The sequence below is a fragment of the Euprymna scolopes genome, unplaced genomic scaffold (assembly GCF_053919585.1).
Source record: "Euprymna scolopes isolate OS-2025 unplaced genomic scaffold, ASM5391958v1 sca424, whole genome shotgun sequence".
Classification (NCBI taxonomy): Eukaryota; Metazoa; Mollusca; class Cephalopoda; order Sepiida; family Sepiolidae; genus Euprymna; species Euprymna scolopes.
This window is the reverse complement of record NW_027633463.1, coordinates 3,846-28,977: the sequence shown is the minus strand read 5'-3', so window position 1 is coordinate 28,977 and position 25,132 is coordinate 3,846. Positions and strand designations below refer to the sequence as shown.

Here is a 25,132-nt window from a genome sequence, read left to right as displayed (position 1 = left end):
TCAAAAGTTTTTGCGAGACATACATATATACATACATTTAAACAGACAGGTGAGATTTATATCATAGATTAGATGGGTTGCGGAGGTGTAAAAGAAAAAAAAAAAGATTTGGTAGGAAGGTAGGCTCGAACCTGAAGTCTTGACGCGAAGGTGGAAAAGAAAGAGAAAAAAAGACTCGTATCTTACCTGCTTGTCCACAAAGGGAGAGGAGTAAAAAGCGTTTTAATTTAATAATTAAAAACTGCATGAATTTAATGAGGTCAAACATCATGCCATATGGAGAAACTTAACTTTGGCTGCAAGCCAGTGTCTGCGTTTCTCCCAAAGTGTCGGGGAAAACCTCCCCATGAATAGCAATTGTCTTTGACGGGGTTTGGCTGCATTGATCAAACATCGTTGCTTTCTGGACATCCGAAGCACGAGTGTCAGGACTAATTTGCTACAGGTTCAGTTTCGCTTATGTACGAAAAAAAAAAAAACACACGGAGACTAAGAAATACTGAAAATGGCGTGTAAAAAATCGCCAAAATTAAAGATACACGCCAGCTCGTTTTGTAAATCTTAGATATTATAATCTACGGAGCATATAAAAATTTTTAAGAATGAGCTTCCCCCCCCCCCAGCCTTTGCCGGACATGCGCACGCGCGCGCGCGCGCGCACACACACACACACACACACACACACATATTTTCGCTTTTATATTATAGATAACAAGCTTTCTTGGAGATTAACCATGGCAGTACAAAGTGATTTTTTTTTTCCATGAAATTCCATCATTTACATCAGTTTTGCTTGAGGTTATTTTTGACTAAGTCATTCCAAGTCTTTGGCCTATCTTTTTATAAGTTACTTTCAACTGAGATGTGTGTACATCTATTTGTCTAGAACTTTGTTCAACATGTCCATACAACTACAAGCTGTTGCAACACAGAACCGATTTTATTCTCTTCTGGACACTGGTGTTACCAGATCAATCTGTCTGAAAATAATCGTTTCTGAGCCTAAAATGCACAAAACATTGATATTGTTTTTTTTTGTTTTTTTTGTCCTTTCCCTTTACAAAACTTAATCATGTTCTACAAAGTTAAAAACAAAAAGCAACAATTTTCCTCAATAAAATCACCAAACACTTGGAATAAATATTTGAAGGTCTAAATAACCTGAAGCAAAAGTTTTACCAAAATGACTGGATTTGACATTAAATAACTCGAAGCATTGATATGCTGTAAAATCAAACCAAACCATTCTAGACACTTTCGGCGTGGTTACCGTAATATGATGGCCTAGCGACAACTATAATTTAGTCTGGTGACGTCATGAACATCGGTCTGTTGAAATTTGGTCACATGTGTCATGACTAAACCGGAACTTGGTTTAAAGTTTTGGAGGGTTAAATAAATTTAAACATGTCGTCGAGATGTATAGTTCCAAAATGCCGAGGTAACTACGAAAATGGACCAAAAGTTACTGTTTTCATTTCCCCCCAAAAAAGGAAATAATTTACCAGTGGATTAATGCAATAAAAAGAAAGGATTTTACTCCATCTAAATATAGCAGAGTAAGTGTTAAAATGTTTGAGATATATTTTTTTTTAAAAATTGAAAAAAAAACAAAATGTGCCTTTTTTATTTATTTATTTTTTTAGAACGTATTTTAAAATAAAAATGAAAGTATGTATATAAAAAATGAATTTTACATGTAATTTAAGTTATGTGCTGAAATAATAAATTATTTAGAAACTTATTTAAAATGGGGAGTATGGTGAAAATATTATGTACTTTCACCTAACAATTTAATAAAAGCGATATCGTAAAAACGGAATTCCTTGTTTAAATAATTTTAAATAAGAAAAATCATTTATCTTTTTAGTTCAACTATTTTACTGTGCAATATTTATATCAGTGTGAAATAGATTAAACTTTTTTTTTTTTTTTTTTTTATCAAGTTTATGACCGTTTTTGTTATCCCAAAAGCTTATTAATAATTATTTGTGGTAAATGTCGTGGCCCCTGTAGGTGTCAGAATTTTGGAGAATATACTTCCAAAATAAACTATTCAAATTGTTTAAAAAAAATAATAAATATTTTTTATTTAAAAAAAAAGTGTTTACAAAATGCCGGCAATAAAAAAAAAATATTTCTGTTATTTTTTAAACAATTTTAATAGTTTATTTTGGAAGTATATTCCATAAAGAAAATAAACAACCCACTTTCAATGGAGAAATTACGAGTTTTGTATATGTTATTCACAGTTTTGTAGTAGGGTTGTCAAAAATTCCCCCAAAATTCTGATACTGCTAGTGTAATCAAAAATAACGTTTAAAATTACGGCAAACAGTAGTTTCCAAGATATGAAGAAATGTTAGTTTTAAAAAATGGGGGATCACTTTTCTATAAAAATGAGCTCCCACTTTATGGCCATTTTTTTTTTTTTTCTTTTTTTTTTTTTTCTTTTTTTAGGGCGCTTTCTTTTTAACAAATAAAAGCGAAGAAAAATGAGTATGGCCACCTTTATGTTGGGGGTTGGTAGTCAACGTACAATGAACACAGTTTAACGTAAAATTTGGTTTTGAAAATTTTCAACAAATATACTATTCAAAGTTTGCTAACCTTAGGAAAACAGGAATGCTTGCCAAATTATGCAGAAATCGCAGAATACATTCAAATATTTTATATTTGGTGGACAATACTGAATGTGAAAACACCATATAAAGGTTGTCAATTTCGTAATAAATATGCTAATCCACTTACATTAAATAGTGATAATTATAGTTTCCTAAACGTGTTCTGTGACTGGTTAGAAACTTGGAATAGCATTCCTGGAAGAACTGGTAAGTTTACAAAAGAAACATATACTGCTTTGCACCATACTACTGTAGAATATTTGCTAACACCAGATCTTTTTTATTTTTATTTTTTTTTTATACATAGGCGTCACCACTTATCAAGGCCGATCGGCCACTCAAGGATAAGGGTTAAAGAGTGTAGAGTAGTCAAAAGGACAATATAGTAATCAATAGTAATGGAAGTTCGGTAAATTTGTTAACTTAAGTGGAACGGCTCATCAGAAACTTGTTCATGTTGGACTTGAAGACAACCATATTATAGACAGCTGGAAAGCAGGAAAACTGAAGAAAATTCCACAGGCGTGCAGTTCTAAGAAAAAAGCTTTGATCATGGAATCTATGTTTAGGTTTAGGCACAGAAAAAGAGTGAGGGAAATTATTGATAGTATTTTCCAGCGGCCTTGGCAACAGATTCGATGTACGTGTTCCATTTAAGATCAGGAGTAACGGTCAAGCCCAGAAGCTTGTCAAAACTTGAGGCCTCCTGAAGACGAGAGCCATTCATTTTAATTGATGCCAGATGGGGATCAGAACGTTGATGATGTAAAGATAGAAGCTTGGTTTTAGATGCATTAAAAGTAACCAGCCACTCCTTTCCCCATTGTACAACGTGATCAAGATCAGAGGAGAGAGAATCGGAGAGAACTTGGTCGTTTACTGTCTTAGATGTGCTACCATAGATGGTAGTGTCGTCGGCAAAAATGTCTACGAATGATGTAAGGATGTGATTTGGAAGATCATGAATGTAAATTAGGAAAAGAGTTGGGCCCAGGATGGACCCCTGAGGGACTCCAGCATTTATACTATGAGCTTCTGATTTTTGCTCATCAACTACTACTCTTATGAACCTATCAAAGAGAAATGATTTAATAATTGAGAAGACATTTCCAGCTATACCATAGCTGGAGATCTTGTGAAGTAAACCTTTATGCCATACCCTATCAAAGGCCTTTAGATATGTCAAGAGCAATTGCCCTAGAAAGGTTGCCTCTGTCGAGAGATTCGCTAATCCTATGAGATATAACTGTAAGCACATCAGCTGTAGATCTAGCAGAACGGAAACCATATTGTGTGTCACTAAGGTTATTTTTGCTGAGATGGTTGATTACTTCTGTATTTAACACAGATTCCAGCAACTTACTCATGACGCACAGGAGACTTATTGGCCTGTACTGAGAGGGGGATGAACGATCACCTGAATTCTTAAATACAGGGCATACTGATGAGATTTTCCAGGGTGATGGGAAGCAATTCTCCTTAAGACAACGTTTAAACAGTTTTGTAAGTATGGGTGCTAGTTCTGGTTGAAGTTTTTTGAGTACTATAATTGGAATACCGTCAGGGCCGGTTGCTTTATTGGAATCAAGGTTTTTGATTAGCTTGGCACCATCACATACAGATATTTGTATATCACATAGTGTGTTTTCTGATGCAGGAGGAAATATTGGGGGTTGGCGGCCTTGGTCGCAAAGGGTAGAATTGGCTGCAAATTTCTTGGCAAAGAGTTTGGATTTGTCTGATGCTGACGAGATTAACTCAGGTCCATTGATGATAGTTGGATAGAGCACACGCTTCTGTTCAGGATTCTGTTTGCAATTTGCCAAAACTGGTGGGAACCAAGACAACTCTCTTGCGTTCTTTATTACTTTCTTACAATGGTTGCTGGCAGTCCTGAAAGCGGCTTTAGTTTCCATACATCTATTACGTTTGAAGCAGTGGAAAAAGTGATTTCTGTGCTCAATAGCAGCAGCACATTCTGGAGAAAACCATGGCTGGCTATTAGGTTTTTGCTGGAACTTTTTCGAGGGTATGAAATTGTCTATACCTACAATTGACCATTCTGTCAGGTCTGATACTATAGACAACACATCCTTTTTAAACATGGAACGCAGAGGAAGATCCAATATAAATGTACGGAAACTATCCCAGTCAGCCATAGTGTATCGATATACTGTACGATGGAGAGGTACGTCTGAGGACTTATTACATTTCATTTTTATCTTAATTGATACAACTGAGTGGTCGGAAGATCCAAGAGGAGACAGAACGGAAACTGAACATAGTTCAGGGAAAGTTGTGAGAAAAAGGTCTAGGAGACTTGCATACTGGCCGTCATTGTCGGGCACACGGGTGGGTTCGTGAATAATCTGAGTCAGGTCATAAGCAATGGAGAAATCATGACAGAATCTCCCCTCATCATCGGTCTTGTTTGAGTGGGTCAACCATTCCACATTGTGAACATTGAAGTCTCCACATACGTGAATGTTAGCTGAAGGATATGCTGATAGAACTTGGTCAATTTTCTCAGATATGCTTTTAAAGATAGTAACTCCGCTGTTATGGGGGCGATAAATGCCGTAGTGTGAGCTAGTGCTACTCGGAAGCACATATAGGGTAAGTTAGGATCTTCTCTGGAGATGTCCCTACCACATGGAAAGCCATCTTTTATATAGGCACATATTCCATGCCCATGGGATTTTGGGGGTCAGATTTGGAAGTTAGGTTAGAGTATCCTTTAATTACGAACTCATTTAGGGGAATAGTCTGTCCAATTCCAGTTTCGCTTAAAAATAAAAGGTCTGGTTTAGTCTCCTGTAATTGGGCTTCAACCTCTGGAAGGTTAGAACGTAGACCCCTGATGTTTGAGAAGGAGACATGGTAGTGGGGGTCTACGTTGGAAGTTTCAGATCCGGGTTTAATCTCTGTAAACACCACAAAGAAACTTCCCAGAATTTTTCATAGTATGATCATTACTTTTGTTTTCCCCATATTGCCTCCAAGACCCTTCCACTCTGTTATTTTGCAATCAGTTATTCCTCTAATTTAGCATGGATTATTGAATCTGCATACAAAAATGGCTGAAACTTGTATGTAATATTTTTGTTTTAAAAGATTAGGTCTCATTTATTTTCAAAGAATTCTTGTTTTAAGAAAATATTTATTTCTCTTTTTCAGAACTGCTTTGAATGTGGCACCCATAACCCTCAATGGGTTAGTGTCACCTATGGGATTTGGATATGCCTTGAATGTTCTGGCAAACATCGTGGTTTAGGAGTACATCTCAGGTGAGTTTCAATTTTTTGTATTTTTGATACAAGTTACTTAAATAGTTTTTTAGTATTGCCTGGCTGTCAAATATATGCATCGATATGTTTTCTGCTTTTTAGCAGAATTTCACTTTGTTTAAATAATGTAACAGAACTGCTGATACTGATAGCAATAGCAGCCACATAATACATATGCAAATGACCAAGCCGGCTATGCAATGTAACATCACAGCAAAGAAAAAGCAGAGATAAAAAGACACATGGCCGGAGAAGAGGGCAAAAGCATGTGTTCGGAAACTAACAGCAAGCGAACCGCGTGGATGATGAGAGCATCTGAAAAAGACATGGCAGACGAGATAAAAATAAAATGAACTGTTTAAAACAAGATATAAAGCATTGTTTGAAATATCAAGAATAAATACCTTTCGTTAAAAAAAATGCAGAATCAAATGTTTTTTCCTCTTTTTTTTTTCTTGTATGGAATCTACATGATAATATGTAATGTTACAATAAGTAAAAATTGATTTCTGTTTAAATTTCTAGAGCCCCTGCCTTTTGGTCAAAATTTGCTTTTCTTTAAAAAAGATAAAGCTGATTTCACTAGAGCCTTATCTACTTATTTATTCATTAATATTTGTTTGGACTCTTTCTGCCTTGCCTATATGTCAATTATGTATACATAAAAACTTGATATCATAGCATGGAGCACTTTTTTTTTTTTAACTTGACCCTCAGTTGTTCCAATGCTGAAATTAGATTTTAAATATTTTTACTTGTGTAAACTTTAAATTTTTATTTCATTTTTATTTAAAAAAAAAAAACAAAAACAAGCATTTTCTATTCAATATTTTCCTAGTCGGAAGACTCAGCATTGCTGGGATTAAGGAACCTCTTGTTTTTTCCCCCGTAGTTTATGATACTATATTATCTTTATTTTTTGCCATTTTATAATATTCAATTTTTAGGGTGGAGCAGATTTATCACCAAATTGTAGAGATAAGTTATAGAAAACTCATTTTACACTGACCATTGGACTCATTAGTAAAATGGTTAAGTCAACAACTGCCACAGGTGACGGTCCTGGATATGACCTTAAACTGTATCCAAAGGTGAGGCCTCAGCTTGCGGGCTTTGGGGAGTTGAGCCACCTTTTAATTGCCATTGCTCCCAGGTCCACTCTGACCCGAGTGGTAGTACCTGTTAGGGTCCCAACTATGGGTTAAATAGAAACCGGCTTGAAAAAAAAATATTCTATTAAAAAAATTTTTCTTCAAAATAACTGGATTCGGCATTAAATAACCTGAAAAGGGTTGATATGCCATAAAATAAAAACAACCAACCAACCTGCCACAGGTGATTCTTCTTTCTGAGACACATGTTCAAATCTTGTACAAGTTAATTTTGTGTATAATATAGTAGTAGCTGTGACTTCTCTGTGTGACAAACTCCTTGGCTAGGAATGGAATGTTGCATATGTCCAGGTGCAGCACATTATCTTTCCTGTTTTTGGTCAGTGCAAGTCTTTCTAGACTGAGGCAATTTTTATTTTTTGTCCAAATTCTGAATAACTACTTCTAAGAGCTGGATTTTCTCCATATTGAGAACCGACATTGTGTTCAATTCTGTTCTCATAAGGAAAACATTACATATGATTTCTTTTATTTACTTTTTAATCTTTTGAACAGTTTATTATTTACTTGCTTTCCACTGCAACAAGATATGACACAAGATTGAAAATTAGGGAATCCAGATCTCCAAGGGGCACTGTTTAAAATAACGATGGTAAATCCAACATAAGAGATTTTTAACTACAATGATTTTATTTAAATTTTTCTTTTTATTGTGGATTCAAAAATATTCTAGTCTAATAAAATATGGATTTTAATTTTTTTTTTAAGACTGATATTTAAATGTTCAGAATTTTTTATTTTCCACAAAGAAAAAAGGTGTCATATGTGTTAAAGATCAGATAGTTTAATTGTTTTGTTTCTGACATGTTTTACAAATTTGAAGTACATTTTCTATTTTACATGTGGCTAACACGTGTCAAGAACTACTTTCAGGAAATATTCTGGGCTTTGATATTTTCTGATCTTGGATGAAGTTTCATGTAGTTTGAGAAATTAAGAACAATTAAATTATTTACTTGAATGTTTTTTTGTTTTTTTTTGGTGAATTTATACAATAAATACTAAGATTTTTTTTACAATGAATTTTTAATTTAAAAAAAAAACCCCCAATGAAACCTGTTTTTATAAAGCAACTAAAAGAATATCCATCATAGAACGGGTAAAATTAATTCTGTCAAATAGAACAGATTTGCATCAATTTTGTATCTTCTTACACAGAATAAAATCAGAAAATAATAATTGTTTAAAATCTGTTATTCTCATTTTGTTCAAAATTCATTACATGATTTTAATTTTAAGAAATGTCTAAAATTTAAGGTTTAAGCTTAAGGGTCTTAAAAAGAAATTGGAATCTAGGTAATTTTGTTAAATTGGTGTCTAATTACTATGGATCAAATTTAATTGAAATCTGAAATATTCAAATTTTTCTTCAAATGAGAATTTGTTCCATATTATGCTTTAAAATACTCCAAAGAAACTGAATTGCAGAGATATTAATGTCTAATACCTACTAAAATTTCACAGGTATTTGAATTTTCACAAAAGGTTTCTACTCTTTTGCTTAAATCTAAGTTAAACTCGCATTAAATGTTTTATGCCTGTGTTCCAAAATTCATTATGATTGGTTAATTAGTTTACAGACGGATCCTGTACATACAAATATATATGCAGTTACTTAACTTTATGTAGAGGGATAGTACAGAATCATTGTTGATTCTTGTTGCTTTCTTTTTGTTTTATGTTTTTTTTTATAGATAACTTTTTATATATGTACTAGCGGGGGTACCCAGCATTGCCCGGGTGTTTGTAGGTGTAAAAGGAAAAAAAAAAAAAATGAACCAGAAGGCGGAAAAGAAAGTGGAAGAAAACGTGAACTTTTACTGCTGCGCTAAGAAGCCAAACGTTTAAATTTAGTGATATCAATGAAAAAGTTGACTTGCAGAAACAAATGTTGGCTGGAGCTTTCTGCCGTTTCATTTCCCCACAATGTTGGAGAAAACCAGCTACCCATTAAAAGGGAGTGTCCAAATGAATAGAAATTGTCTGATATGAGGGGTTTCCCCGACATGATTAAAGCTGATTCCTTTCTTGATGTCCCGTCATGAAAGGTTGCAAAGCTGCTTTCAATTTAGTCTCGCTTTTATACGAAAAACACAAACAAACACGCAAGAGGAAGGAATAGCGTGAATTTTATAAAAGTCAATCAAAATTAATTTATATATGACATGCGTTCGCATATCGTAGATATTATGATCTAGGGGGTATATAAAAAATAATAGTACCCCCCCCCCCCCCCGAGAACCCTGGCAAAAAAGACTTTGCTGGATATACAAAAACGCGTATGACCGTTTTGTTTTTTATATATGTAGATAATTGTAATTTGGATTTGAATAGAAAAGAAATGGAGAAAATGATTCCACGACTGATCTTACAGGTTAATATTAGGGTAGACTGAACTCGTATCTCTTAGGTAGCAATCCATTTATTAGAAAGACTGGCATGTGTCCAGAACTGCCCCCTTTCCCATGTAAAAATAAAAAAGTCTGTATGATGTACGTACCCGTGATGGTAAAAAAAAAAATATACATACAAAAATCATGTAAATTGCTCAAGTAGTTTTATATTTATAAAGATCATTTTAAAGTCAATTTGAGTTTATTTCTAATGCCTTCCCTCTCCTTATGTTAAGAATGGCCTTTTAAGGAAAAAATAAGTTTCATTTATTTATTTATTATTTTTGGAGGTCAGTTTTTTTTTTTAATATAGAGCCATTCTTGTAATAGTGTAACTTTATTGTTAATGTTTACAAGTCGTAAGAAACAATGACAAGGAAAAACTCAACTCCCCCTTTCCCATTGAAACAACATTTATTTCTGGTTACTTTCCCGAATACGGTTTTGTTTTCCTTGTTCAAAACTGTCATTCTCAGCCCACATGTCTATATCTGGCGTCCTGAACGTGATTATGATCCTCGATCTGTGTACACATTCTTCTTTTTTATAATCTTTTTCTTTTTCCTTATCGTTACGTTACTTTGCACACAGCTTGGTATTGGCATACAGCTGTCATACATGCACCCTCAAGGTTACATATCTTCATATGCTGGAAAAAATTTACAAGAATTTAAAACCCGCTCTGAAGTAAATTAAAAATAAAAAAACAAAAAAAATCTTAAAAGTTCACACAAAAACATGAATAAATAAATTCAAATAAAATGTCTTAGTGTCTAGTTTGTTCATTTTTTTTCATTTTACCTTCATCCCCCCCCCAGTCAGAAATTCCTTTTATTTATTCTTTTTTTTTTTACAAATCAAATAAATCCCACTGTATTTTTCTAAATATTTAAACATGTTTTAATATGTTGAAAGGAGAAAAAAAACTGTCAACTGTTTCAATAGTGAGAATGTAGTTTTTTTTTTATTCTTTTGTATTTTCAGACATTTCACTGAATAAGTGCAAATGTTTCCACTTTGTTGTCCAAAATGAAAGTTTTAAATGTTAACAATGTTACAAAGGCAGTTAACTTCAGGCATGATCTAATCAGAGTTCTGTTGAGCAGTATTTCGTATTTGTTGGTCCTCGGTCTGTAAATTGCTCAAACTGAAACGGGATATTTTTATTTTAGTAATAAAGTCTGTTTATTGACTATAGACTGTCTTCATGACAGATATGCTACACTGTTAATTGTATTCCCAGATTTGTTTATTACTTATTTTTTTTCCCATCATGCAAGTTTTTTTAATTCAATCTTCTCTCGTTTTCTTCAACAACTCTTTATTCCTCTACCTATCATATCAGTCATATCATTAATGTTTCTCTCCTTGTGCTCAATAGATTTCCATGCCAACTGCCCAAATAGGAGGGTGGACCTGTAAATTCACGTTCGTCCGTCTGCATTTTTCTCAATAACTACGCCTTGGAATTTTTTGAAATTTTGCACAAACATTAAACATGATATGAATAAAAAAAGTAACAGGACAGATTTTCCGGGAAAACTCTGGTCCTAGGGGTGTCTTTCTTGCTGAACTTAGTCATTTATTTTATGCCTCATTCACTGTGCACTCATGGGGGACCATGCATGCTTCATTTGTTTTTAAAACTTCCTCTCCAATCTTTGACTAAACTACTTCGCATAACCTCTTGTCATTAACTTCTGATGGCTAAGTTATGTTCTATACTCAAGAAATTTGATTTGTTGTCCGAATTTTTTCAGCAGCTTTCAGACTTGTCTCCACATCCTCCATTTCTGTATCGGAGGATTGTAAGTACCTTAAATGCTTAGTGGACACTTATCTTTCTACTACAGTGGCAATGCTGTTCTTTTTCTTGTAAGGAGCTTTAGTTTTAGGATCAACCGATAATATTCTGTTAACATCAAGTGTCTTACTTGACTGGCAATCAATTTCGCTTGCCATTAGCTTTAAAATTAAAGATGACTTTAAATATACCTACCTAACCTGTGTTCTGTATTAGCTTTATAAAAAAAAAAGTCATAAATGACCATTAAAATAAAAGCAGTAGACATGGTTTAAAAAACTTATAAATAAAAATAAAAAAATATTTATAAGTCTCTCAGCATAGCCCGTGCTAATAATTGGACATGTGTATCTCTTTTAAACTTTAATAATCGATAAAATAAAAATTTGAGACATTTAGTATCCTCAGACAAGGGTTGAACTTGTACAGATCGAATACCAATTTACAAGAATATAATTGCATTCATTTTTAAATGTTTAATTCTAACTTAAAACCTTATAAATTATTTGCTTTGTTAACTGAGAATGGAACTATATCCCCTATAATATCATATACTCGAGTCATAATACTAAAACTCCTGTCTTTAACATTAAAGATAATATTCGCAGCGACCCAAGGTCCCCACAAAACTTCCTTTAGCAACTAAAAATATGACTGACAAAACAGGAGAAAACTCAAAAGAGAAACAAAAGAGCAAAAAACAAAATCAAACAATATTATTAACAGTATGGTGCAATTATTTTTATTTCAAGTTTACCCTTTCAGTATGCTTAGTTCTTTCTTGCTTTCTCAGTCTCAGTTTCTGTTTCAGCTTAGTCCAGTGTTAAGTCCTTCTGTTGGGACTACATTTTTTTCATGGTAACCCTTTTTTTTCTTTCATATTGAACCCTTTTTTTTCTTTCATATTGAACCCCTTTTTTTTTTTTTTTTTGTGAAAAGACCCGGCCTTAATGGTGTCAAATCGTATTCTGTAATGTTAATGTTAAGATGTCACAAGAAACAGCAAGGAAAAACTCTACTCACTTTTTCCTTAATTTATTTTTATTTCAGACTATTATTCTCATCTTTATTAGTTGTTGTTTTTGATCTTTTATTGGTTTTGTTCATTCACAACGTTTCGGCCAACTATTCCTCTGGCCTCCGTCAGGTGGTAACCACGACGGATAGGAACTTCAAATCTCCTAACTGCATTCTCAGCCATCTTTGCCATCCGTAGTTGTTGTCGTCTCACCACATTTTTGGCCAATTAACCTCTGGCACGCTTTGGGTGGGATTGAAACCACTATCTTCAGACAATGCTCATCTGGAACTGTAGAGATTCAACGTCTATCGACTGTGCCACGGACCCCGAAGAGCGATCAAGGTTGGATTCTTTGATCTTATAAATCCACGTTTATTTATCTAATCTTCCATAGTCAGGTCCATACCTATTGGTATATATATATATATATATATATATATATATATATATATAATATTCCTTAATTGGAATTCATTTTTGAGATGAGCATTATATATTAATTTATAGAGGAATAGTTGGCCGAAACGTTGTGAATAAACAAACCAATAAAAGATCAAAAACAACTAATAAAGATGAGAATAATAGTCCGAAATAAAATAAATTAATATATAATGCTCATCTCAAAAATGAATTCCAATTAAGAAATATTATATATATATATATATATATATATATACCAAATATTCCTTAATTGGAATTCATTTTTGAGATGAGCATTATATATTAATTTATTTTTATTTCGGACTATTATTCTCATCTTTATTAGTTGTTTTTGATCTTTTATTGGTTTGTTTATTCACAACGTTTCGGCCAACTATTTCTCTATAAATTAATATATAATGCTCATCTCAAAAATGAATTCCAATTAAGGAATATTATATATATATATATATATATACCAATCGGTATGGACCTGACTATGGAAGATTAGATAAATAAACGTGGATTTATAAGATCAAAGAATCCAACCTTGATCGCTCTTCGGGGCCCGTGGCACAGTCGATAGACGTTGAATCTCTACAGTTCCAGATGAGCATTGTCTGAAGATAGTGGTTTCAATCCCACCCAAAGCGTGCCAGAGGTTAATTGGCCAAAAATGTGGTGAGACGACAACAACTACGGATGGCAAAGATGGCTGAGAATGCAGTTAGGAGATTTGAAGTTCCTATCCGTCGCGGTTACCACCTGACGGAGGCCAGAGGAATAGTTGGCCGAAACGTTGTGAATGAACAAAACCAATAAAAGATCAAAAACAACAACTAATAAAGATGAGAATAATAGTCCAAAATAAAAATAAATTAATATCTAATGCTCATCTCAAAAATGAATTCCAATTAAGGAATATTATATATATATCACTTTTTCCTGTTGAAACAACATTTATTCCCAAATAAGGTCTTGTTTCTTATTCCAAACTTTTGCGATTGGCCCATATGTCTATCTCTGTCCTCCTGGAAGTGATTGTGATCCTCAGTTTGTGTACATGTTCTTTTTATAATCTTTTTCTTTTTTCTTGTCATGATGTTACTTCACAAACGGTTCTGTCATTTGCATATAGTTGCCGTACATGCATCTGAAAAATTTGTTCTAATTAAAAAACAAAAACAATGGTAGCATAAATCCAGCCAGAGAAGCTATTCCAGGTAAAGAATTAATCCAGTCACAATTGGCAGAAAGTAAAGTTAATATCACTGAAAAATTTAAAGAGATTCAGTATATTTTATAAAGCAATTTTGGAATCTGATTGGTTTGTTCTTATCATCCATGGTTATAAATTGAATTGTCTAAATCTTTTTGGTCATACCTTTTAATATGCCAAAAATATTGCAATAGTCTTCATAACTTGTTTTCCTTTTGTCAATGTCATTCGATGAACTCATTTTTAGCTTTGATGACAGCCTTGGAACTAGCTAACCAGAGTTCAGTGGATAACTCAACGGTTCAAAATTTTTCTAGTTAGCAAACTAAAAAAAAATTTTTCTAGTTAGCAAACTAAAAAAAACAATTTGCTTATTTAGAAAAATTATTTGTTTTATTAAGATGTACATTTCACATGATCAAATTGTAATCGTTACAGATTGGTTGTGTACAGTGTATCGTTTTTCATAGGAAAATTAACAAAAAAAAAAATAAAAACTAGTTCGTTGTCCCCCCCCCCCTCCCCTATTTAAGCAGTAAAGAGCTCAGGAATGAGAGATTAGGGAGGCGGGTAATTAAGTCAAAGGATACTAACTCGGAGTATACTTACCAAATTATTTTTCAAAAATAAAATGTGTCCTATATTTATTGAAGATCCGGTATAACCTCGGAATGTTTTCCCATTACTCTTATCAACCTTATTTTATAGTGCACCCCCACCTTACTTCAATGATTTTATTTGACATTTTCTACAAATGTAAAGAACCACATAAGGTTTTATTTTACACATGAATCACATGACAAGCGGAATTTTTTATTTTTATGTGTCAAGGATGCAGAATGCACACCCAGCAACATCTGTTTATTTTAGTAGGGCCACAGTATTGCTCCAGTGAATAGATAATATAATTGGTTAAAAAATAAAAGTTTTGAATGTATCTGGCTAAAATAAAACCATAATTTAAATGCATTAAAGAAAAGGAAATTAAAAAAAAAAATAACCCATAAAAAAAAAAAAAATTACCAAATTGCAATGTTTGGTGAATACATCTTTTTGTTACTTTTTCAATGCGCCTCATTAAAGTGAACATTATATTCATTGTTCTTGGTTGATGCATCCTAAGTTTTGTTACTTTTTGAACATTGTATATTAACAAAATGAAAAAAAGTCAGAGCTGTAGTTATTTTTGTTCCCACTCTTTTTTTGGTAGCTGGATTTTCTCCATATTAAAAATTAACCTTGTATCTAATGTCCTTTTGTGAAAGCTAGTAAATAGAAACAATATCTGGCATTACCTCCATCATTTTGAAGTGAGGGGGAGTATTAACATGAGGTGTCCTCATTTGTGAGGGAAATTCTATGCGTAATTCTGTTGCATCCAGATTTTGTTTTGGGGAGCTAAATTAATGTTGTCTTTAATTGTACCCTTGTAGGGAGGCAAGTAAATAGACCATATCTTGCATTGTTTCCTTTTTCTTTAGGGGGTTGTATTGCCAGTTCCCAGTAGTGCTCTTTTTTTTTTTTTTTTTTTTTTTTTTTGATATCCTTGCATAAAAAATCCATTTTGTGTCTAATTGTGCCTTTGTGAGGTGTCTTCAGATTCTTTCCCATAAAACTAAATGCGTTCTCTTTTCTCTCCCTCTCTCTGCGTGCCCTTTTCCCCCTCCTCTCTCTGCGTGCCCTTTTCCCCCTCCTCTCTCTGTGTGCCCTTTTCCCCCTCCTCTCTCTGTGTGCCCTTTTCCCCCTCCTCTCTCTGCGTGCCCTTTTCCCCCTCCTCTCTCTGCGTGCCCTTTTCCCCCCTCCTCTCTCTGCGTGCCCTTTTCCCCCCTCCTCTCTCTGCGTGCCCTTTTCCCCCTCCTCTCTCTGCGTGCCCTTTTCCCCCTCCTCTCTCTGCCTGCCCTTTTCCCCCTCCTCTCTCTGCCTGCCCTTTTCCCCCTCCTCTCTCTGCCTGCCCTTTTCCCCCCTCCTCTCTCTGCCTGCCCTTTTCCCCCTCCTCTCTCTGCCTGCCCTTTTCCCCCTCCTCTCTCTGCCTGCCCTTTTCCCCCTCCTCTCTCTGCCTGCCCTTTTCCCCTCCTCTCTCTGCGTGCCCTTTTCCCCCTCCTCTCTCTGCGTGCCCTTTTCCCCCTCCTCTCTCTGCCTGCCCTTTTCCCCCTCCTCTCTCTGCCTGCCCTTTTCCCCCTCCTCTCTCTGCCTGCCCTTTTCCCCCTCCTCTCTCTGCCTGCCCTTTTCCCCCTCCTCTCTCTGCCTGCCCTTTTCCCCCTCCTCTCTCTGCCTGCCTTTTCCCCCTCCTCTCTCTGCCTGCCCTTTTCCCCCCTCCTCTCTCTGCCTGCCCTTTTCCCCCTCCTCTCTCTGCCTGCCCTTTTCCCCCTCCTCTCTCTGTGCCCTTTTCCTCCCTCCTCTCTCTCGTGCCCTTTTCCCCCTCTCCTCTCTCTGCGTGCCCTTTTCCCCCCTCCTCTCTCTGCGTGCCCTTTTCCCCCTCTCCTCTCTGCGTGCCCTTTTCCCCCCTCCTCTCTCTGCGTGCCCTTTTCCCCCCTCCTCTCTCTGCGTGCCCTTTTCCCCCTCCTCTCTCTGCGTGCCCTTTTCCCCCCTCCTCTCTCTGCGTGCCTCTTCCCCTCCTCTCTCTGCGTGCCCTTTTCCCCCTCCTCTCTCTGCGTGCCCTTTTTCCCCCTCCTCTCTCTGGTGCCCTTTTCCCCCTCCTCTCTCTGCGTGCCCTTTTCCCCCCTCCTCTCTCTGCGTGCCCTTTTCCCCCTCCTCTCTCTGCGTGCCCTTTTCCCCCTCCTCTCTCTCTGCGTGCCCTTTTCCCCCTCCTCTCTCTGCGTGCCCTTTTCCCCCTCTCTATCTCTGCGTGCCCTTTTCCCCCCTCCTATCTCTGCGTGCCCTTTTCCCCCCTCCTATCTCTGCGTGCCTTTCCCCCCTCCTATCTCTGCGTGCCCTTTTCCCCCCTCCTCTCTCTGCGTGCCCTTTCCCCCCTCCTCTCTCTGCGTGCCCTTTTCCCCCCTCCTCTCTCTGCGTGCCCTTTTCCCCCTCCTCTCTCTGCGTGCCCTTTTTCCCCTCCTCTCTCTGCGTGCCCTTTTTCACCTCCTCTCTCTGCGTGCCCTTTTTCCCCTCCTCTCTCCCGCCCCTGTCCTCTCTCCCACGCTCCCCTCTCTCTCCCCCGCTCCTCTCTCTCCCCCGCCCCTCGCCCCTCTCTCCCCTGCCCCTCTCTCTCTCCCGCTCCCTCCCCTCTCCTCTCTTCCCCTCTCTTCCCCTCCCATCCGCTGTCTTCCCCTCCCCCTCTCTCTTCCTCCTCCTCTCTCCCCCTCTTTTTCTTTGTATCTCTTTCTGTCTCTTTCTCTTTTCCATTCCCTATCTCCCTTCATGCTTTATTTCACTGTCTTCTTTTCTGCCCCTTAATCTGTCTTTTTGTTGTGTCAGTCTTTGTCAGTACAAAAAATGTTTGCAAAATTAGTTTTAAAGAATTATTCAAGTACATTCACTAACGAAAACTGTATCCTTTGCATGATATTTTACCATAACTTCTGCCAAGGGGCACAGAACTAGACAGGTTGCAAATGGTTAAATCTACTAAAATAAGTAAAAGAAATACAATTAAAAATAACAAAAACAAAAAAACCCAATTGTTGCTTTCAACAATCTAAGAATGATAACAATTACTAATAGTTGATCCTTTGTTCAAAAATTGAATTATGAGATTAATACAGTAAATCAGATTAATTGCTGACAGCTTATGTTTAGCTTAATCTATTTGAATAAAAGAGATCACATTGTATATTAAAAAATACATAATTACTGAGCATGACATGATAAACTTGATAGTCAGTTGCATTTTTACTTGATCGAAAAAAATAAATTATTTAAATGGGAAACAAAGGATAATCGTAAAATTAATTTCACAATTAAAAATTTAGATTATAAAAGCTTTTGGTTTTTAAGTGGGTGATTAAAGTATTAGTAATTTTTATCATTTTTTTTTTTTTTCATTTCATTATTGAGTGGATTTACCTGTTTGCAACATGTCTAGTTTTATATCTCTTCATAAAAGTTATGATAAAATACCATGTAGAAGGTATAGTATTTTTTTTAATAATTCTTTTAAATTAATTTTACAATACACATTAATATGAAATATGGTTATTTTCTAAATTTTTGAGTATCTACTTATAACATATATATAACAGTATCAACGAATTAGTGTCATTTGCATTATTCATATTACTGTTTTCATCTTCACTCTGTCATCATTTGCACAACGTTTCAGCTGATGTAACCTCCAATCTTCATCAAGTGTGTCTTGTCAAGCTTGAATCTTTTTGTCAAATTTGGAATTTCAAATAGAACTCTTTCGTTTCGTCAGCCATGTCTGAAGTAATTTGCAATTATATTTTGAGTGTAGCCCACACTGACGATTAAACTTTCAACCTGGAGTATTATATATTATTTTATTTTTTAATTTAAAAAATTTTTTTTGAAATCCTTTGAGATGAGGTTTCAAAATTTGAATATTTTCTTTCTGGTAGACTTTTATCCTCAACTTCATAATTTTTGTTTCACCTGAAGAAAGCCATAGAATAAGTTGGCTGAAACATGGTGAAACAACAACTATAAAGATAACAGTCCGCAAAAATATAAATACTCAAACTCCAGAAGAGTGTCACTTGCATCTGAATTTTATCTAGAACTTAATCCATTAGACCATTAGGTTTTTCAGAGGTTACATCGGCTGAAGCAAATAACACTAGCAAAGTAGATGAGCAAAGTAGTCTGAATAATCTAAATTACTAATCTTCATCTCAAAACTTAGTTTCTCACTATATTGTATTCTGTTGAACCTGTACATATTTATAAATCTAAATCAAAGTATTTCTGTTGAATTTAAACATACATTAAAGCTGATTAATGTAACGTCTAAAAATGTATGTCAAATGTATCCAAGTTTTGCTAATATTGCATTTGCACAATCGATCGTTATTACATGCTTATTTCTTTTCAATAAATTTATGGAGAGAAGAAATTGGAGCTTGCATTTATATTCGGAAACCTCATAACTCTCATTGCTTTCCCTGTTTTGTCCTTTAGTGCTTGTGTTCCATGAGCGATATTTCTGACAAAGGGAGGAAAATTGTTTTTAATCAATGAGATAGTATTGTAGTAATCATTAGTATTGGAGATTTGATAGTGTCTTACTTAAGGGGGCGGTTTGTCAGGAGTTTGTTTATGTTGGACTTGAAGACATCCAAGTTGTAGTCAGGTGGGAAACAGGCAAGCGGCAGAGAGTTCCACTGGCATGCAGTTCTAAGAAAGAAGCTTAATATTCATCAATCAAATGTCAATCTATCCATCTTAACTCGAGTGTTTTTAGCCTTGATAAGTGATGACTCCTTAGTAAAACAATATTTTCATATTTCAAAGAAATAATTTACAAAAAACTTTTTATTTAGAAAATATCAAACATTTATTTTACTTTCAAATATTTTGTTTGAATTTTGTAATGTAGAAAGAAATCAAGATATCAATTTTACGATACCTCGTTTTGCACCAATTAAAAAAAAACTTTAAACACATATGAATCTATCTATCGACAGACAGACTTGGGATAATCTTTTTAATCTGTTTTCAACAAATTTGGCTGTCAAGGGGTCAAAGTTCAACGATTTTACCTTTGAAAACTCCTCTGCCAATTTTGGGTCAAAACACTTGAAATTTTAGATGTAGGTTCCTTGGATATGGATCAAACTTTTTAATTTGATTTGAGCCTAAAACAATAAATATTAAGGGGTCAAAATTTATAAAAATTTGACCTCTCAGCCAATTTTTGGTCTAAACATTTAAAATTTTACATAAAGTGTATTCAGACATAGGGCAAGCTTTTTAATTGGTTTTTAGCCGAAAGTTTGGCTACTAAGGGGTCAAAGTTCGAAAGATTTGACCTTTGCAGTTTTTTGGGTCTAAACATTTAAAATTTTACATAAAGGGTATTTCAGATGTGCAGCAAGCTTTTTAACCAGTTTTTGAGATAAAATTTGGCTGCCAAGAGGTCAAAGTTCAAAGAGTTGATTTTTGCAGACTATACCAAACTTCTCCACCAATTTTGAGTCTAAACACTTGAAATTTTAGATGTAGGTTATTTGGACATGTGTCAAAAATTTTAATGTGTGTGTATATATATATATATATATATATATATATATATATGCACATAAAGTTATGAACAGTACATAGGGCCCGAGCAAAGCTGAACTGAACTGCTAGTTTAAAAAAAGTTAGTAGCAGGTAATTGAGGATTATTATTTTTTTTTTTTTCTATTAATGAATCTTGACTTGTCAAAACTAAAAGGTTAATAAGATGGATGGATTGTCATTTGAATGATGAAGAATATTATGGGAAGATTAAAAATGATGAATTGAATGAAAAAAATTTGATTACTTATGAGAACACTTTATGGCAAGTATTTGATGACATTAGATTTGAAGATAACCAAGTGGTAGTGTGCAGGGAAGTATTCCTGTTCTAAGGTGTTCTACACGTGAAGTTTCCATAGGTGAACATCCATATTAAATCCTTGTTCCCGTATATTTTGTACAATTTTTACCTTTTTACATTATTTTTTATTTTTTTATTTTTTTTCCAGTTTTGTGCGTTCAGTGTCTATGGACAAATGGAAAGACAGCGAGTTGGAAAAAATGAAAGTTGGTGGCAATAAGAAAGCAAGAGATTTCTTTGAGTCCCAGGATGATTACAATGACAGTCTTTCCTTACAGGAAAAATATAACAGCAAAGCAGCTGCCCTCTACAGAGATAAGGTACAGTGTGTTTTTATTCATTATCATGTTCGGTTTAACATCTTTTTTACGTGCTGACATGTGTTGGATGGCTTTAAAAAAATATCTTTGGTTAGGTCTTTATCTCTCTTTAAAGTCCATTTTTATCACTTTGTCCCATGTTTTCCCTAGCCTTTCCTTATGAAATGGATCTGCTACCTTAACTGTTTTTTTTTTGTTTTTTTTTTTTCGATGTGCGGTTCTTTTTTTATTTATTAAGCCATGGTCATAGAACAATAAACGTTAGCAATAGACAGAGGCATTTAAGCTAATTAGGGGATGCATAAAACTTGGGAATATCATGATAGTTAGACAATACAGAACATGTGACCGTAATACATGTTCATTCACAAAATTCGGAGGTTACACGTTCAGGATTGCAAAACACTATGTGAAAGGAGATCGTCGATACATCGCTGAGCAAACATTGGTGTGATTATGCAGAGGATCTAATGTGAATGTATATTTTGCAGGTTTGGTCTGTTCAGCCACAGCACAGGCGGTATTTAAGTCTTCTGTTGTGTACACATTTTCTTATAGTGTCCAGATTCCTTTGAAGTCATCATAACTAAAGTGGTCTTTAACTCGCATCATACATCTGTCATTTCACATTTCATTTTGTATCATTTTTCTTATTGTAACATATGTCCTCAATGCTCACTTATTAGTGTTCTTTTCATCACGCTGTGTACACATGCTTGATAGGCTTTTCTGTTTTATTTTCACATGTTCCGGTTCTAAGAATGCATTTACTTATATTTCAGACTACTAATATTGCGTATCTAGAAAAGATTAGGTTTATGGTTCCCAACATTCATAATGTCAGGTTGATGCAAAAATTTTTGCTGATATAAACCTCATCTTAAAACTGACAAACTGTGTTTTTGGAAATCTTTATTTATAATAACTTGATTCCATCCGTCAAGAAGCTTATAAATTCCTTGCTTGTAAAATTCTTTAAGCTTTGATGTAAAATAGGAGTCTAACTTGTGTTCAATTTCTTGTGATTTTTTTCTAAGGTTATTTAAATGGTTTTGTAATACTTAAAATAAGTGATAATCCGAGGGAGCTAGGTCAGAAAAATATGCAGGAAGGGGGAAAGATTTCCCAACCAAATTTTCCTAGATATTTTGGTTGGTAGTCCTGTGTGAGGACAAGCATTATCATAATGAAAGATGCCTCCCTTTCTGTTGACTAAAGAAGATTGTTTTCAAGTCAACATGAATGAAAATATTGCAGAAAAATCAGAATGATTCTTTACTAATCTAAAAGAAAAAGTTATACATTAATCATGGTGATATGTTTAAGTGATAACAATATGCATAAAATAAAATATAATGGTTTAAAATGTTCCTTCTACAAATGTTTTGCAGCTACCTGATAAAATTGTCTACATTAACATATAATTATAAATACTGGTTAACCATCAGTTCTAAATGGCAGTTTTCTAAACTTCTAAAGAAAGATATCTGATAAAATAAGAACAATATACTCCATGGATTAAATAAGTTTCAGTTCCAAATTACATACAGTTTCCAAAGTTCAAAAGATGCACCTGAAGAAAATCGGTGTTGTATTATCTCTAATTCCTCCTGCTATCTGCCATTTTTTATTTTTTTTTTATTTTTTTTTTTTTTTTATTAAGCGACATCTGCTAGCCGTCTGGTGGGTTTGTTATCTTTTGTTCTATTACCTTTTTATTTAATTTTCCTCTGAACACTTGTAATATTCAGTGAGAATTGTAGCTTCTATTACCATGTAAATATACCTTAAACCTCTTCCCATTTTGGATTGGATGGGATATCGCTCCCTGCTGACTATATGTATATCTGTCTTGAATCAGATCAGGAGGGAAAGAAAGAAGGAAGCAAGCTGTGAAGTCTTCTCGTCTGTGACGTCGCATTCATGCAAGACCACCTCCACTCTCAATATATAAGAGGAGTTTACTCTGGCTGAAACGTGATTGTAACAACCAAGATAAGAATAGTATTCAACATCTGAGCTCTAATCTCTCCAAGCATTCACAAGAAACCCTCATTTGGCTGTAAATTCTATCCATAATTTCCCCCTTTGTCTGTGCCTAAGCCTAAACATTCCATGAACAAAGCTTCTTTCTAAGAACTGCACACCTGTGGAACTCTCTTCTGTTTACCTGCTTTCCAGCTGACTACAATATGGTCATCTTCAAGTCCAATGTAAACAAGTTTTTGATAAGCCGTTCCCCTTAAGTAATCCAATTTACCAAATTTACACTTCTAACTATTACTATGATATTGCCCTTTTGACCACTATGATTTAACCCTTATCCTCGAGTGGCCTCTGGGCCTTGATAAGTGGTGATTCCTTTGTAAAAAAAAAAAAAATTTTTTTTTTATATATCCAAGTGATTTGAATAATATTACTGGCTGAACCTATCCAACTGACTTTTCTTTGTATATTAGACAAGCAAGAAGACCTGACATGGTTTGGAACTGAACGTTGAACACTGTTCTTTTTAACTATGTTAACACTATATTACTGTTTTTTCTTTTCCTTTTCCCTGAAATTTTGCTCCTTAATACACTTGGAAGAAACCAAAATTTTAGAAAAGAATCAGTTTTATACATATGGTTTAAATGACTTTTAAATCGGATAAATGTATTTCAAGTTTGAAAGAGATTCTGCCCTTATAGGTCACTTGGAGGTGGGACGGGACATATAGAAATTTGGGACATTGTCTTACTTGGAGAATTTTATTCATATGATTTAAATTTCATCAAAATAAAATTTTAAGGGAAGTTTGGCTCTCATGGATCTTTTAGGAAGACACTTGAGATTTGAGACCACTTCCATCGTCTTCCCTGGTAATTTTTATATATGAACATGCTTTTACTTATGTAGATCATTTTAACCTTTCTTTCTATAGGGAGCACACACAGACATTAACATTTATAAATATTGATTAGTTTTTAAATAGTTAGCCATTTGTAGATTTGGTTTGTTTACTTGTCTTTATCTATTATATCATAAAACTCAAATCGTCTTACTTGGGCATTGAAATCATCCGCCCAGTTTACAGCTTCCATTTGAAAAATTCTGCATATGTGTAATAAAATGAAAACAAAGCCATGAAAACGTTTTTTTTTTAATCAACAATTTTTTTGTGTTTAAAATATGCAAATAAAAGCAAAACTAAATTCCTGCTTTTTTTTTTTTTTTTTTTTTTACTTTTGCATTTTATGAATTTTATTTGATTTTTCATTACAAGTTGGAATTGCTTTCAAATAAAAACAAAACAAATATTTTTATGATTTAATCTATTTTAAAGTCTTTTATATATATTCTGTAATTGGCAGTTTAAAGATTTAAAATTACTCCGGTCAGCTTGCGGAGTCATTGGTACTATGTTAATAAAAAAAAAAAAACTACCTAACTATTAACACATAACATTTAACTTTTTTTTTTTTTTTTTATAAATGAACATAACAAAAAAAATCGTACAATATGTAACTGTTACCAAAGTCAATAAAAGTGACATCACATAGTTAACTGGTTGGTTAAGAAGAAACAAAGAAATTAAAACTATTTAACCGGTAAATTCTATTTCTTACTTCAACTGTAACCACATGCAATAGCAGTTACTTGTTTTAGTTTTTATGATTTAAACTATTTTATGTTACTGCATTATATTCCGTAATTGGCAGTTTGAAGACGTTAAAATTATATGCAAATGTTTATTAATACTTTGAAGCTTATGGAAACAATAGACTGTTAAAAATGGACAAAAGTTATAGCCATTGACTTTTGATAAGTATTTTCGTTAAGTCATGCTTCTTTGTTTACAAAATCATTCGGCTGAAGTGACATCAGACAAATTTTAAGGTATGGATGATCAACACTGTATATAATGTAGCTTTTTTATTTTTTTTTAAGCAAATATGAAAATAAAAGTTTTGGTAAATTTTTACTTGGTTTCTACCTTAATATTTCCCTTTAAACTGACTACTTTTATAGGTTTTCGGGTATGCTGAAAACAAACATTGCATTTAAAGTTTCCTAAAATAAGTAGTTTTCTGGATATTAAGCAATGTAATTCCTTATGCTAAAAGTGGTAGCCATTGTTGTATGCGCAAGTGCACATATTTTTGCCATAATTAACATACTATTCCATAGCTAGCCAGAACATATACCTACTCAACGGGTCACGGGTAATCTAGTCTTTTGTTAAATTTCTAGTTTTGTGGATCAAATTAAAAAATAGGCATTTTATGTTTTATTTACTTGACATAAATAAAACTCATGAACTGATTTATGAATTCCAAAATTTGACCATTTATAAAACATAATTCCTTGCAGTGCCTTATATTCATTTTTAACATTTCCAGAATATAACT

General features: G+C 34.2%; 1 protein-coding gene across 1 annotated transcript in view; it reads left to right on the top strand.

Moving 5' to 3' along the window:
• LOC145274720 (ADP-ribosylation factor GTPase-activating protein 1-like) overlaps nt 1–20,798 on the top strand; it is a 31,440-nt gene extending 10,642 nt beyond the window's left edge. Inside the window, exons 2-3 of the mRNA XM_080127477.1 lie at nt 5,802–5,911; nt 20,570–20,798. Of these exons, the coding sequence (XP_079983603.1) occupies nt 5,802–5,911; nt 20,570–20,798 (339 nt within the window). The remainder of the gene's footprint in view (nt 1–5,801; nt 5,912–20,569) is intronic.
• Nucleotides 20,799–25,132: the final 4,334 nt, after the last annotated feature.